This window comes from Trachymyrmex septentrionalis, unplaced genomic scaffold (genome assembly GCF_001594115.1).
Source record: "Trachymyrmex septentrionalis isolate Tsep2-gDNA-1 unplaced genomic scaffold, Tsep1.0 scaffold50, whole genome shotgun sequence".
NCBI lineage: Eukaryota > Metazoa > Arthropoda > Insecta > Hymenoptera > Formicidae > Trachymyrmex > Trachymyrmex septentrionalis.
The window spans coordinates 389,345-407,397 of NW_017305673.1; the positions used below are offsets into that span (position 1 = coordinate 389,345).

The following is an 18,053-nucleotide window of genomic DNA, read 5'->3' on the forward strand; positions in this document are numbered from 1 at the left end:
TGCGCCTACACATTAGTTATTCCCAAAGAGCTTTTCCAACATATGCGCTGTTTCGATACTGATATAATAGGTGCTAGACAGCGTCTTGTGACAAACAGAGCACGTGAACTCTCAAATTCCCATGAACCCTGTCATAACGACACGGGGAATATATTTAAATATTTTGATTTTATATATTTTTTATGATATTTGTGTTTATACATATTAATTCAAAATAAAAAAGATCATTAGCAAATTTTTACCTCTTCAAAATGTATTTATGCACGTTATTATCCTATGTTTTGTTTCTTCGATTTGAAATTATTTATTTAAAAAGTTGGACTTTATGTTATTTCCGTTATGTGTTGTCTGCGTTTATAGTTAATTTAATCCTAATCGGTATTCGCGGGTCTAGTGGACTCGGACATTTTTTTCAACCACATTATGAAAAATTATTTATAATAAATATTTTTAAAACCTTACTTACTTTTAAGTTACATAATTTTATTCCTCGAATTTTGAGCTTCAAAATGAAAAAATTGTTCAATTAAATTAACTTTAAGTAAAGATACATTTAAAAAGTATACTGATCTGTCACGAATACCAATTAATTTTCTAAGACGAGCAATTCTTGCAAATTTTAACACTTTAAAATTAAATTCGGGATTAATTTGGAATTTTTGCAAATTAGTTATACTTAAGACTCCTGAGTAGTTATTTTAATCATATTATAATTCAGTAAACGAGAAATTATTGAAAAATGTTGAAAATTATTCATTGAAGTGATTTCGAATTAAGTTTTTAAATTTTTTAAATCCTATTCTATTCGTAATCCGCTTGAATCAGTAATTATGATGATTATTTAATTTCTATATCTCACCCATTATCTGAATTAGTAATTATGATGGTTTAATTTCTGTATCTACACAGTGAGTAACATTGCGAATTCACGGCAAAATAATTTCTAGACATAACTCTGGCCACGACAGTGCAGATTATATCCGGGAGTCATTCTTCCTATGAATTCGTAATGTTGTATTATGTACTAGGATACATTCGAGAAGAAACGATTCATATCGTTTCATCTGTGATCATTTTGGTGCATACTTTCAAATGATAAATCACTTTCTGGGCAGACTAGCATTTCTGAATCTATATGAATCTATTAGAGTTTACATTATTATATTTGTAAATGTATATAGAAATGGATTCAGTGTATTCAGTCTCTACACAATTTAATATCTTTTTCGCGAATAAGGCGGATTCGAAAATTTGAGTCATATGGATTTATCCAATCTAATCCGTTCTCGTTTACTGAGAAGCTACACGTTAATTTTTCTGCCTTTGTAAATAAAGACAAGTTGGATAAAACGGAACAAATGGAATTGTTGTACATTTATAAAACACTTGTAAAAATGGGCTGGAATTATTCTTATCTCTTCTGATAGTAAATAGTCGTAAAAAACACATAAAGTGCAGTTATTAGTTTTTTACTTAAGTGCACATGCGTAGCCTATTTTCACTTCACAAGCTTTTTCGACTATTTGCTGATTGTCAGGGGAAGGGGTAAACAAATGGCATATAAGAAAAATTAACCTGTCGCTTATGACATATTTCTTGTTTATAATATGAAAATTCAATATGGCTGAGGTGACTACTCAGTGAGCTTTATAATAAACTGGAGCAAGCCTTGCCTTTAACTAAACTATAGAAAACTGTGTGCGGTTCGACAAAGGAAGGCAAGCAATATTGATCTTTCTGACTCTTTTCTATTTATAGTAATAAAACATTAGGCAATCAGCGAATCCCTGACAAAGAAAATAGTGCATCAGAGTATTCTTGTTTAGGAATTGATCAAGACACCTTCGTTTCTCGATGGCTCGCTCCAATATGTTATAGAACTCACTATTCAGGAGGCCTTAGGACTTCAGCACAAAGATAGTCGTAACTGAGTCGTGAAATATGAATCATAAGTCAACGCATAATGTTTTGCTCAATCTATATCTACGACTTACGTTCTACGACTCAATTACGATCATCTTTGTGCTTTTAGGGCCTTAAGATTAGGTGAAGATGTATACAGCATCGAATACTAAAATATAGTTTCTACTTGTCAGAAAGGCTATACACCGATATCGCTATGAATCGATGGATCCTTTATTTAGGCTGGCGTTCCATGAACGGAAATTTACAGCGAGCACGACCAATCATAACTCTACAGTCATTACTTTATTTTCTTTTCTGTGGTTGTGATTGGTCTCAATGTTCCATAAATTTCCGCTTATGAGACGCCAGCCTTAAGTAACAAGAATTGTTTTTTTTTTTATGACAACACAATGCTCTTCATAGAAGATTAAGGAGATTTTGTAGCGAATATCGATTAGGGTTAAGGTAAAGAACTGATGATTTATTTTTACTTATCCTTCAAAATTTATTTCCAATGTATCTTAAGTCTTGTATTGACGATGCTAGAAGTCGTTCCAAGATCTCGAACAGAGAAAGAATTAACAAATCACGTTTGAACAACTCGGATGCAATTCAATTCGAGATTTCGGACCGATTTTAGCATCGTGGACATGAGACTTTCAGAGAATATCTCTCTCCTATCTTTTTTTATCATCGAAGCTCGACATTAATTTCGCATAGAATTTGAACTCTATTATAATATTTTTTATTATAAAGATAATAACGTAAGAAATGTGAAACTAGTTGTTAAACTTAAACGTTAATTAAAAATTCTTATGTGCTCCTTTTCAAAATTTAAAGACACTCAGTTGTCTTTGTACTTAGTAAATAAAGCAAGTTCTCGCTTTATCACCTTGGCACATATTCTTTTCTTATGTCTTCGATAATGTTTCTTCTATCTATCAAAGTTGTCCGTCTTCAATGCAAACATGCAATTGAAAATTAAAATCAACAATCGAACAGCGATGAACAGTGATAAATCAACGAATAGCTCACGAGAATAGTTCAGTAAGGAAGACAATGGTGATTAAAAAAGTACTTATTTCTTTATTTTAAAGGAACATTTAAGGAAATCTAGGGAAACCTTAATTTAAATTCTACAGCATTATTTTACAATATCACTTCTCATTTTCTTGTATCGATCATTCATTTTCAAAAATACTTTCGAGCTTGTACAATTAGATAAAAAATCGCACACTTCGACAATTACGCGTGATTCACATTTTAATGCTTCGAAACGTTCAACATGAACGCTTATCGTGGTTGAGAGGTCACGTTGATTCTATTGTGCATTCCAACGTCCAACGTTTATCTGCGAAATAGATTTATTCATAGATCAAATAAGTACATCCGGAACGCTATCGCGTAATAAACTTATTTACGAGACATAAAAGTTGAATAAAAGTAAAAAAATATAATGTTGTATAAAAAACAGATTAGATAACCACCGAAGCCGGGGAATTCGAAAGAAAATCAATGTTGAACCGACGCATTGATCCGATTAAAATATTTTAATCGCAGCAATACAGCCAGAGCTGATTAACTACAATTAACAAAGTGCTACAATATTATTGTTTTACGTTTAGATTATATCTTAGATCCTAAAAAAAGATTAACAATGATTTGAGCTTTTCAATGAGATATCTACAATAATATAAATATAATCGATTTTTACAACATTTTATCTTTACGATTTTCATTGATAATGAAAACGATCGCAAAAACATTAAGTTGTTAAACTGACAGCCTTAAATATATGCATATATTACAAAATTTTTTATTTTAACAATTCAATTTTTTGTTTCTTTGTATTTCTTTAAAGAGTTTAGAGCTTTAAAGTGTCACTTTAGATCTTCTATCATTTACGTTAAAATTCCGGATAGAATTAGAGTAACATTAAAATTCTGTTTATAATTTATTATGTAATACAAAAAATGTTGAAGAATTGAGATACGCGACACATAAAATATTAAAACGCATCGCGTAAAATTAAAAAAAAAAATTCTATCCTGGAATCTTACACAAAGTTATGGAAGTAAGGTGAGTTAACTGTACAAATTTCGTGAAACTGGAAAAATTTGATCGTCGCAATAAATATTGATTGCCTTACATTCTCTCTCTCTATCGAGAAAATAAAATAATACTCAACCATATAAGTATAAACAAAAACTGCACGCGACTGAAATATTTCCATATTCGCCTATTGACAGACAACCCGGCATACGTGCAGCTTCCAATGTGAAATGAACGGTGATGTGCACGCGTGCACATATTCTTTTATCTCCTATTGCAAATATCGCGTAATCCAAGTACTTCATTTATTTACACATGATTGTTTATCCAGGGCTGCGTTCGGAAAATACGCTCTTAACGTTTTATTTTACCTCTGATAAATGATAATGACAGAGTCAGACGAGAGAGAGAGAGAGAGAGGGGCACAACAGCGTCGATAGCAAATTATTTTAGAATTTGATATGTCCATATCGGCATTATGCTTTTATCACACTACGCATTGGAAAGATCAAGGATTGCGAATTAAAGATTAGAATTCGACCAAGGTAATTTTAATTTTAAACCGTTTTGTTCTAATTGGCTGAATTCTAATCCCCAATTCGTGCAATGAGTAATTTGTTCTAATTTGCAATCCTCACAGTCTTCAATGCGTAGTGTAATAGGGGCATTACGCGAAATGTTCACACAAATTTCGAAAGTCTTAAGCCCGTGTCACACTACACATTGGAGACTGAGATTTGCAAATTAGAAATTAGAATCTGACGAGTCAGATAATTTTAATTTCAATCGATTTTGTTTGGATTGGTTGAATAATCTTTAATTCTCAATCCTCAATCTCCAATGCGTAATGTGACACGAGCGTTACATTTAATACATACGTATATATGCTTAATACATTTACAAATCCAAGTCACATATTTGGAATCATTATTTAAAACTCGCGAGTATATATCGGTCATTTTGAGTATAGAAATTGAAGCAACAAAAAATCAACGAAAGAGATAATGTTTTTTTCAAATAGAAGATGAAAAGAATGATTTTGCTCAAGTATCCAAAAATTCTAGTAGAAATTTATTGGAAATATATTGATTAAATTTTGAGGATATATTGAGTCAATATTGAGCTAATATCTGGATTTAGCTGGATATAGACCTGAAAATAATTTTGTTGGACCATCAAAATGATTACGTAGGAAATTGATTGCTAGCGTATCAAAAGTCTAAATTATTATGGTTTCCTACGTAATTATTTCTTGTAAAAACTTAGTAATTATAATCTATCAAAATTATTTTCAGATCTGTATCTAGCTAACCTTTTTTAGATACTTCAGCAAAATCGTTCTTTCCATATAGAATTATATTTTTGTAACTATATAGGAAGGGCAGTTTTGCTGAAGTAGATATTTAAAAAATTAATTAGATATATTATAGACCTGAAAATAATTTTGCTTTGAATTATCAAAATAATTATGTAGAAATCGTTACTAGAATGTCTTTTTGCAGCATTATTCGTCACTTGAGTGTTTTCTTACAACTATTTTTATGGTCCAACAAAAATTCTGTTCACATTTTCATCTACCTAAAGTTTTTAGATACTACAACAAAATTGTTCTTTTCGCATACATAATTTGAAGAAACGTTATCTCTTTGTGCTAGAAGTGTCACGACCAATGGAGAATGACGTCGAATCATTTTTTAGCAAGATCATTCTTTTCGCGTAGCTATTCCTCCCCTCTCTCTCTTATTTTTCGCTCGTGCGTCATCAATCTACCCGCAAAGATGTAAATACTTCCGCGTAGATTAAAACGCGCGCACCGCGTGCGCGACGCGTGCCAATTTTCCACATTTTGCCCGTGAGCCTGCCGATGACGACAATGATGAAGACAACGACGACGGCAACGACGGTGACACGCATTCGCAACGTGACGATAACATTTTTTTTTTTTTCAGATGTATTTATATCACAGCTTTCGGCTAAACGCGCTTAGCGTCGAAGCGCGAATAATTCACCATAAATCTTTTTCACCGGACTCAACCGCGAAAAAAACACTAATTGAATCCTCCGATAATCGCTCCAATTTCCACGTCACCATTTATACAGTACTCACTTAGAAAGAAAGGCATAATGTAATTTTTTTTTTACTTTACTTATCGATAATTCCAAGATCTTCGAAGCCCACGAAGAGTCGTTTTCACCCATATTGGAGTGTTAATCCTTAACTGATGAGGCTCTCACACGTCGTGATCTTACCGAAGCAATTTATCGCTATTTTACTTATCTAGATTCAATGGGAAGAGTGAAATATTATCTTATCTTATGTAAAGGACATCGATCAATCGGTAGAAATTTAGAAACACAGTTGTTTGCACGCCAAATGGAAAAGTACTTATGCATGGAAAACACAATTTTGCTAAAGTATTTGAAAATTTAGGTAGATAATAGATCTGAAAATAATTTTGTTGGATCATCAAAATAATTATGTAAAATAATTGTCAAAATTTTTTCCAACATTGCTCATTATATTTAAGTGTCCTAAATACTTTCTAAATTTTTTGGATTTTCACTCTAAAGAGTAAAAAAATTGAGCTAGTCTTGAAAAAGATTCAATTTCCAGTCTTTAAGAGTAAGAATTCACTCTTTAAAGAATTTTAGAGAATAATTATTTTGATGGTCGAACAAAATTATTTTCAGGACCATTTAGTAGACCATTTTTAGATACTTCAGCAAAATCGTTCTTTCCGTGATAAACTTGTTCGTGATAAACTTGCTTCATCAATTTTACCTCGAAAATGGTGCCTTTACGTGGAAACAAATATTTGGTTGAATTAATTGGAATTCTAGTGGAAAATGAATGATCAGAATTCTGGTCTACTAGATTTCTGGTTAAATCCTAGAATACTAGAATTCCAGCAGATTTAACCAAATATCTAATAGATTTAATCAGAATTCTGGATCGTTCGCCAAAATTCCAGTTGATTCATCGTTTTTTTTTTTTCCTTTAATTACAAATTAGAGATCCGATAACAATTCAGCCACGAGACAAATTTTAAATTGGCCCATCGATTTTATCAACTTCAATAAATTAGAATGAGTAAGATAGTGTTAGAATGAGATAGCATATTTAAAAAAGACAATATATACAGCCTCCTTTTTTACTCTTTTTATTTTAACAAAAAATTGCTCGTCAAATTGTTCATCAAATTCTATTATAGTCTCTATTACAAATTAAATTGTTCGCTGCGAAACAAATCATCCACCAAAAAATTTTGACATAACGCAGACGTCGTGCACGAGAGGAAGCGGCTCATTCGCAAGATGACGAACGCGACCATGATCGATTCGCAGTGTATCAATGATCGATCATGCATTCAGGAGCGCGATTTCGAAAATTCGTCACATGGTCGCGGCCGAAATCGTCGCCGTCAAAGATCCGGTCTCGAAGTAGCAGAGAATATCGCAGATCGGAGCGGGCGGTCCCCGCGATATCTTGCGTTCTCGGAACGGGACGCGGGGTGTTACCCTGGTATGTTTACATGGCATCTGACGTGGTGGTGGTGGTGGCCACGGCATCTCGATCACGGAGAGCGTTGTTTGATCGCGCAATGACGGCGGCGGCGGTCGAGAGGGCGGCCGGTCGCGCGCGGGTGGTGGTTGAAAGGTCGCGGCCTCCGTCATTGATATGGTTACAGAGAGCGCACTTTGGACCAAACGGTCGTGCCGACTTAAGAGGAATAAAGCGCGTCGGCGTTAGTTGACTTCAGTCTAGTGTCATCCTGGCTGCGTAACGCGACGCATCGCGCAACCCGACCAACCCGCTCCCCACACTTGTCTTTTATAAATATTTTTTCCCCCCTCTACTTTTCGCTCTCTCTCTCTCTCTCTCTCTCTCTCTCTCTCTCTCTCTCTCTCTCTCTCTCTCTCTCCTTCCGCGATCTGTAAACCGGCGAGGAATAATGGACCGCCGGTGAATCATGGACCCTGGCCAAGAGCGACAGTAAACTGCAACCGCGAAAAGATTTTCGCGCACGAGATTAATTAGGCGAGGGATTCAGGCGTACCCGAGCCGATTTCTGATAGACGAAGAAAAAAAGAGGAAGAGAGAGAGAGAGAGAGAGAGAGAGAGAGAGGGAGAGAGAGAAAGAGACATCGAGAGAGAGAGACAATAAAAGAGCCGCATCTTCTTACCGAGTCGCGCTGAACGCACGTGACTCTTGACGTTTCGCGTTGGCAAGGACGACCACGGCCACCAAACGTTCCGCCACGCGCTTCCCACCTTCACGTTCCCGTGTGAGCCCGTCGCGATACTATACTGACACCACCATGTGGTCCATAGAACCGGGCAGCTTCACCTCCAACGGGAGCATGATCGTCGTGAGCAACAGGTTGCCATTTGTGCTTAAGAGGAACGAGATAACCGGTCAGCTGGAGCGCAAAGCCAGGTGAGTGTCACCTTCTTCTCCCAATTCTTCTCTGAATTCTTCGAAGTACAACCACGCTTTAAAAAAAAAAACATCGAGCCACTCTTTCTCAAGACTGGCTCAATTTTCAATCTTTAAGGATTTCACTCTTCAGAGTGAAATTTATTCTAAAAGTTTTAGAGAGAGTCCGAGTGTGATCGAAGTCTGTGATTGAATTGACCGATTCGAAGGAAAGAATTTTACTAATCGGTCAGTTAAAGGATGCTTCAAAGCATTTGTAGCATTGTTGACTGTATTATCTTTCTAGCGAATGAACAAAAACGGAGATATGCGTGAGATCAAAGACACAGAGTACGGATTATGTAAAATTGAGCGACAAAAATAAGAAGAATAGGACACGGAGACAGCTAGTCTCTTTCCATTCGGCGGTGTAACGAGAGAGAAATTGACCGTCTTCCTCTCTTACTTTTTGTTAATCATATTTGCTATAATCTTGACAAATGGCGCAGTTCGTGCTCTATGAATTTATGTCTTTGCGCGAGACCACGTGCAAATCGAATGACAGTCGCGAGAAGAGAGAGGACTTCGCTGTCACTCCGTATTCAACGTTTGTCGCGAGTGTTTGCGCCTTGAACGGCGTGATTATATGACTTATGCGGTCGCATAAGTCAGTTCTTTAAAAAAAAAAATCTCATTTCTTACACTTTAATTGACTCTTAATACACACGAGTGGGTCGTTCGTGACATTCTGACGTTCTATACACATTTCTTTTCTACTAAAACTAGGAATAGTTTATTAAATAATTAGTTATAATATTTATAGAAAATTTTGTAAATGCACAATCTTATGAATACACAATCTTATGAATACTTTCTATATAAAGATATTAAGTTAAAATACACGTAAGAATTATTTAATAATTTTTGTATATTTATTAAAGTGATTAACCCAGGATGACTCATGTGTAAAGAATCGGAGAATTATTATGTGTACTAATACAATCAATTAATACATAAATGATTGAAACTTCGCGATATCGTTTATGCAAATTATTAGTACTCGCTATTTTAAACTACGAAGTTCTGTTTTGCATGTCTATTTTTATACACTGAGACAATACGTATATCTCACTCATTTGCGTGTATATATATATATATATCGCATTTTCTTTTACGATAACCAGATGGACTGTACTATTATTGTAGATATTACTCGAGCGATTCTTTTTTAAGATCGTAGTGTCATTTACAACATTCAAACGTCGACATTCACGTCACTTACATCTCGTTTTTTTATATATTTAACTGAAAACCCGTGGCTTGAGATAACGAATACGACAAATTACTTGCGATTATGTGTCGTCTTTGGAGTTACATCATTCGCTACTGTCGTTATCTTTACATAAGATACAGTCAAACTACATTAGGATATTTCTATAGCATAACAATGATTTGTATCTTACGGTATACACCGACTTGTTCTCTCGTCTAGATTACATTTAACCCTTTCTAAGTAAAAATACGTAACGCGATTAACAAGATGGAGTTTATTAAAAGAGTTTAATGCCCGTTTCCACTAATTTTAATCTTGATTTGACTTACTCTTTTTCTTTTTCCAATTCGAAAAATTAATCTACATTAGAGAAAACGGGCCGTAACAAGAAATTTTTTTAATATTTTGAATCAGTTTGATCTTGAAATTTAATATTTTTTTTTCATGCAGAGCGAATTATTGTGGAAAAATGTATAATTATGAAAATACCGTATTTACAATTACCTAAAATAAGATCATTCTCTTAGTAACGCGTGGAAAATTATAAGAGGAACGTTTCTGAGTGCACGTTTCACCTCGAATGAGGCAGAAGGAAAGATACATGGCAAACGTGCATATGTCATAAACAAAAAGAGCGATTATTTCAATAAAAGGCGCGCCGTATCAGAAAATAAACGGCGAATATATATAGATAGTCAATAGACACAGCACATCGGTGATGTAATAAGAGCGACAAAATGCGAATAACAAAGTTCAACTTAAAATTTTCGTATTTGGAGAGTGATAGTCTTTCCATCGCGACTTCCTATTTGGCAAATACGTTGACGATTTGATCTTGTAACGCGATATTGTTTACATTGCTGTATTCGTGACATGCGCCAGCGATCGAGAGAATTCGATGCGTACTGCAAAATCTGACCGATTGACCGAAGAACGATTGATAATACCAAGCGATTAATTGAATTCTGGCCGTATCATTATCAGTGAAGAAGACGTCCAAATAAGAAAAGAAGATTAATTGAATTGATAAAAGAGATCGGCTTTGCAAGCGAATGCTCGAGGCATGCACGAAGCGTTTTTTCTTAATCACATTCAAAATAACTTTTTTTGATAGGCGTAATCTAATCGCGAGCATATAAATGGTAACTCTTACAAAATGTCACGCGAGATTTGTGTATTCCAAATCGGGGTAGATTAATGCGAATTCTTAAGGTGACCCTACATGGTCACTAATACTATCAGTAATGAATACCAACAATATTACTGATCGTGTATGGTTAATATTGATGAATTAATGTACACTGAAAGAGCAATTTTGCTGAAGAAGCTAAAAATTTAGTCAGATGTAGATTTGAAAATAAATTTTGCTGAACCATCAAATAATTTTGCAAGTATCTTAAGTATGATGAGTAATGCTGCAAAATGTTTTGATATTCTCTTCAACCAATCTGTGGTCGTCCTACCTAATTGTTTTGATGGTTCAGTAAAATTATTTTTTTAATCTAAATTTTTAGATTTGTCAATAAAATTGCGCTTTCGGTGTAGAGCACTGAGGATGATCTGGATCTTGATTCTCGAGCATCAGTAACTATTATGACATAGATCCTAATAAAGCGGTTTCGCTTTATTAGGATCTATGTCATAATATATTACAGTGTAATAAATACTGTAAACATTAATACGAAATTATAAAAGGCAATAACAAATTAAAATACAAGGTCTATTAAAATTATGAAATGCTCAAAAATTTACTTGCTTTCTCTTGAATGATCAGATTTTTCTCTTTTTTTATTGTAATATTTGATTGATTTAAATGAGGAAACTTAGAGGAAAATACCTAATTATAAAAGAAATATTTCGCGGTAACTTTTCCATTGCTTCTTTCGTTATAAGTACCGATTTTCTATATTATTAACCGTATAGGGTCACCTTTAGAATCATCTTAATTGGCGAATATCAGAGTTATTGTATATCCGTGTATTGTATCATTGCATAACAATTCGACAAAATGTGTCTTCATTTATCATTGTATCACAATTTTAATAATGTTATGACGATGCGAGACACACTATCTACATCGATGCGCATCGATAATATGATTCGTGGATACGCAATAAGTTTGTATCCGCCTTTTTACATTCACGATGTTTATGTCCCGAAATTGATGCAGCAGAGATAGAAAATTGCGGGATGAAGATACAAACTGTGCAAAGGAAAAATTGTTTTTCATAATCAACCTTTGATTTCTATTTTTCCTATTATATTCAATTAAATCATTTTTTTATCGCAGAAAGGTTTCTAATACTTCACTGCTAGATATCAAAGAAACAATGGTAACTTAATCTTTTGAGTTAATAACATTATTATTATTTTATTGTTTTTAACTTCTATATGCGTAAATCAATCCACTTCCCTGATTAGTTTCAAAGTAAACATCATCTATATTACATATGCATTTAGTAAATAATAAATTTTTAGTCAAATTTAATACATTTTCTTAAATTAAATTGTTAATTTAATTCAAGGAACAAGTAGTGACGACTTATAAAAATGATTAAAAAAGCTCTAATTGAATATAATTTAACATTATGAATTTAATAGTGTTTCGAATATCGTAAATATAATTTTCATTCCAGAAATAATATTTATCAAATTTAATTGGCAACCCACTTCTATTACGTTACAGTAATTTCTTATAAATCAATTTTTTTTATTTGAAAAAAAAAAATAATTTTTTGTATGCGACCTCAACTACCTCGCGAATGACCATCGATGTTATTTCCAATATAATATTTTTCAGGATGAGCACATAATTATGCTCGAGCAATCGATTTTTACGAAAACGGTATAATAAAGTGTTCTTGGCTAACGAATGGAAAGATGAATTAGGCTAACGAAAAGGTAAATTAGGCTACGTGAATCGCTTGTATCAATCGTATACACGAGACGTCGGATGAGCACAATTACCACAATTAATTTCTCAAAACGGCCGATATACGGACGCTATATGTCACCTGCATCATAATTGTCGCACGTGTCTATCGCGTGTTTGCCGGTCGCATCCGCATGTTTCATGCTCTTAAACTGCCCACGCGAGATGGGTATCACAGCTCACGATCGAGCTATGTATTCTCGTACTCACACCGGATCATGGAAAAACACTGACGCGAATGCAGTGGTTTCTAATTATCATCCTGAAGTGATAATACGAACCGGTCCCATGTCAATTTTTGACATGGGACGTATCAATGCGCTTGATTACGTCGAATCTGTTTGTTGCACACGTATGTCGAATCGTTCGATTCAGTTCGTTTTTCTGTAAACTTATCCTTTTTTTTTTCGCTACATCGTCGTATATTGTTGCGCCAAATCAATACAATGTTGCTAAAATGTTAAAATTTTTTGCGATAATGCTTATCATACTTGAAACTCTTACGTAATTATATATTGATAATAAAACAAAATTACAGCAAAAAATTCTTTCGAACTAGATAAGGTTTCTTATAAACTTTTGGATACTGAAAATTATGCCGCAAATCAAATTTAATATGAGATTTTTGTAATATTTAAGATTCAAGGCTTTTTGCAATACCTGACATTTTTTTGTCAAAAATTATTGGCAATAGGTATCCTGAAATTTTGAACAGAAGTCATGAATATACTACTGTTCATCTTTTAAAATGTATTTTTTTTAAATCTCAATTTCTTTACTTTTCGACTATGATATAAAGAATTTAGAGATTACAGATTTTTGTGAGTAAAAAAAAAAAATATCGCAAAAAAAACATTTTTTAAACCTCAATATTTCAGAAATTTAACGTGCTGATAAAAATTTGGTTTGCAACCTTGTTTTTTCAGCATCTAAAAATCTATAAAAAGCATCTAATAATTAGAAAAAGAACATTTTTTAAATTATTTATTGTCAGATTTATATTTAACTAAATTTTTTACAGATATTTCAGGAAAATTGTTTTTTTCCGTGTACGTAAAGATCAATCAGGTGATTACAAGGCATAGCATAGTTCACGTGAGAATCTATACTGTCTCCTTTCATTCACGTATTCTTTGATCAATTTGACGTCAACTTTTTCATCGGAGAGGAAAACTAAATCGTGCGCGATGTTGACAAAGTTTGCTTGAAAGTATAGACACGCGTTGGTTAATTAGTGAATTGTATCGCGTACAAGAACAGCACGATATCCATGCAATGATCGAAGTTTACGCGTTTGCGTACTTTCGACAGTTTCAACGCATGTTAAGAACTCTTTTAGTTGCTTACGAGCAAGGCGAGCATAATCAATGATGCATTACATAAACAAGTTGGTCATTATACTCAATGTCGCGCTTGAAACGTGTCCGCTAAATGTATAATTAATTACGACAATCGCGTCTCGACAAAACGGCGATGATCAATTAATACGGTATATTACAATCACGTACGCTCTCTCTAATATACTTTTACACGCGAGAAATGTGTTTCTTTCATTTACGATTAAAATACAAGCGAAATTAAGCCATAATGACGAGAATACAAGCATACATTCTTTCTCACAAGATTCTTTTTCGCTGTCTTGAAGTATTTACATTCGGAATAAAATTGTTTTAAGATAATAACACTTCTCGTTAAAGAATCGAGACACGTTCACGATAGTGATCTCAGACCGATATTCATAGTCGGTTCTTATTTTAAAACCGTCTTAAGTAATATTTTAGATGCTAATACTTATATTTATAATAAATCAAAGATTTCATCTTAGAGTAAGATCGTCTTAAATATTTAAGATCTTAAATATATAAGAATATAAAACTATAAATATTGGCCTTAAACTTTGTTTCCTACAATTAGACGTTTACATTCTATTTTTCCTATTTTTTTTTTAATTCTACGATGATAACAAGTAATATTAAATTTTCTATTTTTATATTCTTTTTGTATATTTAATGTATGCATTGTAAATAATTAAAATGGAAAGCAGTTAATATGCTTAATGCGATTGTCAAATTGTTTTCCGTTTTATTAATGTCAACGATCAAATTAAAATATCAGATATAATTATTAGAACTCTGCGTCGTTTTAGAGCTCGCAGATAGGCATTACTGTTAATGTCTTAATCGAAATTTTTGTAACGTTTTTCAAAATATCACATTAATACAGCTGAATTTTTTTTATAAGAGATAAAGAAAGAGCTATTTTTTTATATAAATAATTTTATAACAAAATATTTAATTTTTTAAAATTATAGTAATTTTTTTAAATTATATTTCTTTTTTTTTTTTAGAATTATAATAACAATTTATTGAAATAAAATGTGAGACTATCCTACGTAATTTTCTCTCTAATTCTAATTCTACCATAAAATTTTATAAAAAAATTATTTTAAAGGAAAATTTATTCTTTTAAATCTGAAGCTCTTACTTTTTACTGCTGTTTATTTTTGCTCATCTTTTCGTGAATTTCTCTTTCTTTTGCAGCGCCGGTGGTCTGGTAACTGCGGTGGCGCCTGTTGTTATAAACGGAAATGGAGTGTGGGTCGGATGGCCGGGTATGCATATGGAAAACCCGAATGAGCCAATTCCCGAATCAGATCCCAACGATCGCACGCCAACGGCTGGTCTATTATCGCGTAAGGTGAGTCACTGTTAACGACGATTAATCGCAACGTGTTGATATTTTGTTACGACCGCAATTTGCGGTGCTTTACGTAACCATGATTTTGTAGTCGTAATGGTTTTTTACGATTGTTCATACATAGAAAAAAAAGAAAAAACAGTTATTTAATCCGCGTATTGTTAGAAATCACTTTGACTCTTTTGTGTGCAAATTTTTCGATACAACAGTCGGTTAAATCGCTGGACAATTATAGATTTATTATATTTACAATTGGTATTTTGCCATGAGAACGTTAGTTTTACGTTATAAATATGCTGATTGATTGTTGTGTCACAATGTGTGCAGACAATTGCGACTCACATATTTAAATCAAGCAATTTTTTCTCGCATTCCCTTAAAGTTTTGCGATGGTTTTGCCTCCTAAATTGACATTTTTTGAGATGGATATGCGTTTTCAAAAATTTTTAATTTATGCTAATTAAAAAATATTAATTAATTTCAAGGAATCAAAATAATATAACTCATGAAAAAAGAACCAATTATTTAAACGTTTTATTCTTTTTCTTTAAGTCTATCTGCAAATTTTTATTAAAAATAAAAAATTTGCAAGTACAACTTAAAGAAAATTGAATTATTTGATATTTTTTTACAAAAATTGACATTTTTGTAGTTGAGTGAGTCCAATAGACCCATCAATTTCGGAGAGTTAATATTCGAACTTATATAAAGGTTATTAATAATTTAAAAGTTGAAACTTACTCTTAAAACTTGGATCTTCGTTCTCGATCACCAAGTCGTAGCGGTACCTTTTTAAGGTCTTCAATCTTTTAAGGTATTTAAATATTAAGTAATAGAGGCACATTCACGAAGGTCTTCTGAGTATTTAGACGAGATCGAGGTCGAGAAAGATTTTCAGAACTCAGAACTTAGGTGGACCAAGTGGTACATCATCATTATCGCTATTTCAATTACGCGAAGTATACTATGCTTGGCATTGACAATATGTACCACCTCCGCGTGACGAAGAGAATAGTCACCGTTCCCCACCTCGATCAACCTGTAATATTCCATACGCCATCGAATGTTTCGAAATGATCAACTTTCACTGCAAGCAGCGTCGACAATAATATAACGAAAGCAAATTTCCTATCTTTCATTTGTAATAATTAGGACTATTCGATCGATATACTGTTAAATCTATATATATTTGTAAAAAATCATTATTTTAATATAAAAGAACTATATTGAGTAAGAGCAATAGCGACTTAAATTAGGTTGATACTGTAGATTTAACAGTTAATGCCACATAGAAGTACTTGATTGCGATTTTATGAAGTAACAGGTTTGCAAAGAGTTTGCGATTATATTGCATTATATCGACTATAGGAAAATTGTTTTTTACAATGTAGAAAAAAGTGGTAAAATAGATCGATTCTCGGAGATGCCTTTTGCCTTTCTCTCGACACTAGAAAATTCGGCGATAGTTCAAAGCAGCTTGTATACTCGTTTAGAAAGTAGACTTCTACAATATTTAGAAAAAAAAAAAAGACTTTTCAATGTCGCGTATTTCCCGATGGAAGCGACGCGACCGTGCCTTCTGAATAGCGATTATTTCTCTTTCACGTACTTACTACACGTAGAGCATAAAGCTTTTATAGTGATTAATGCACGCACTTCATATTACTAATCGTCGTAAACCGCTTTGTCGTTAGCTAGATTGAAACAACACGATAAAAACGGCGCGCTTTAACAGTTTTCATTGAAACATTTCTGATACGAATGGAGAAATGTTCGGTTGCCTGTTTTTCTTTGTAGGAAAAAAGTGATGTAGGAAACAAATGTGGAAATTTCTACGTTTGGAATACACCGTATATCCGGTACAACGATATCGATCACGTATTATGCATGTACGAGTACATTCCGTATTTATCTGCGCCGCGTGTGAACTTGAACTAACTGATTTTCGATTTTCAATTTAATAGTTCATCTCCAAGATGGAATTTGGATGAACGTGCATTTTCATGTATCACATAACAGTTAATATAAATATATAACATCAAGTGCGTTTAGCATTATTTATTATTATTATTATTATTGTTATTATTAGCATCATTATCTCTCGTTTTTCTTCTACCTTTTCTTTTTTTATTATCAATTACTTTTATTAATATTATTAGATGTATACAAAAGTCTTAGCGAATTTTTCTTTTTCTTCAACGTTCTGATATAATTTTTGTAAATTCAAATAATTTATCTCTCCTTATCGTATATTTGTAAGACTGACATCAAATTACCTGAAACGCCGTATTTTATAATTTAATGATGCACATAATTTTACAAAATAACAGTGAACACGATGAGCGACGAAGCTTTATATTTGACATTGCATATAATTTTCTCTGTTCTTAAAAGGGTACTGTATCTCACAATACATGCAAATGATCGTGTTACAAACTGCAGTAATTTTGAAGGCATGAAGATGCCTCGTGTGCATCTAATAAGATGTGAAAGGTGTGTTCCATTAAGATCCCTTGAATAGAATGAAACCGTTAATAGCCAAACGCTATTGTCGTCAGTTAAATGATTTGGCCGCAACAATAGAAGTAAAAGTACTAAAAAAAGTACAAAAACTTCTGCGCACACCTAATACAATTTCATGTGTGAATAAGTCGAAAATGGCTGGCACTGTCACGGATATTCGTGTCACGAGATCAATCGGGCTATCAACTGTATAACAGCGTTGCAAGCCTATCGTTTGTGAAATAATGATTTTTAGCTAGCTGTCGGTATGCTA

At 33.1% G+C, this 18,053-nt stretch overlaps 1 protein-coding gene across 3 annotated transcripts in view; it reads left to right on the plus strand.

Moving 5' to 3' along the window:
- Window positions 1-18,053, plus strand: part of LOC108751613 (alpha,alpha-trehalose-phosphate synthase [UDP-forming]) — a 29,402-nt gene that overhangs the window by 2,768 nt on the left and 8,581 nt on the right. Inside the window, exons 1-3 of one of the 3 annotated variants that reach the window (XM_018491882.1) lie at window positions 7,492-7,703; window positions 8,291-8,396; window positions 15,121-15,277. In XM_018491882.1, the coding sequence (XP_018347384.1) occupies window positions 7,637-7,703; window positions 8,291-8,396; window positions 15,121-15,277 (330 nt within the window). In that variant the 5' untranslated portion in view covers window positions 7,492-7,636. The other 2 variants (XM_018491884.1, XM_018491883.1) reach the window with 2 other exon arrangements.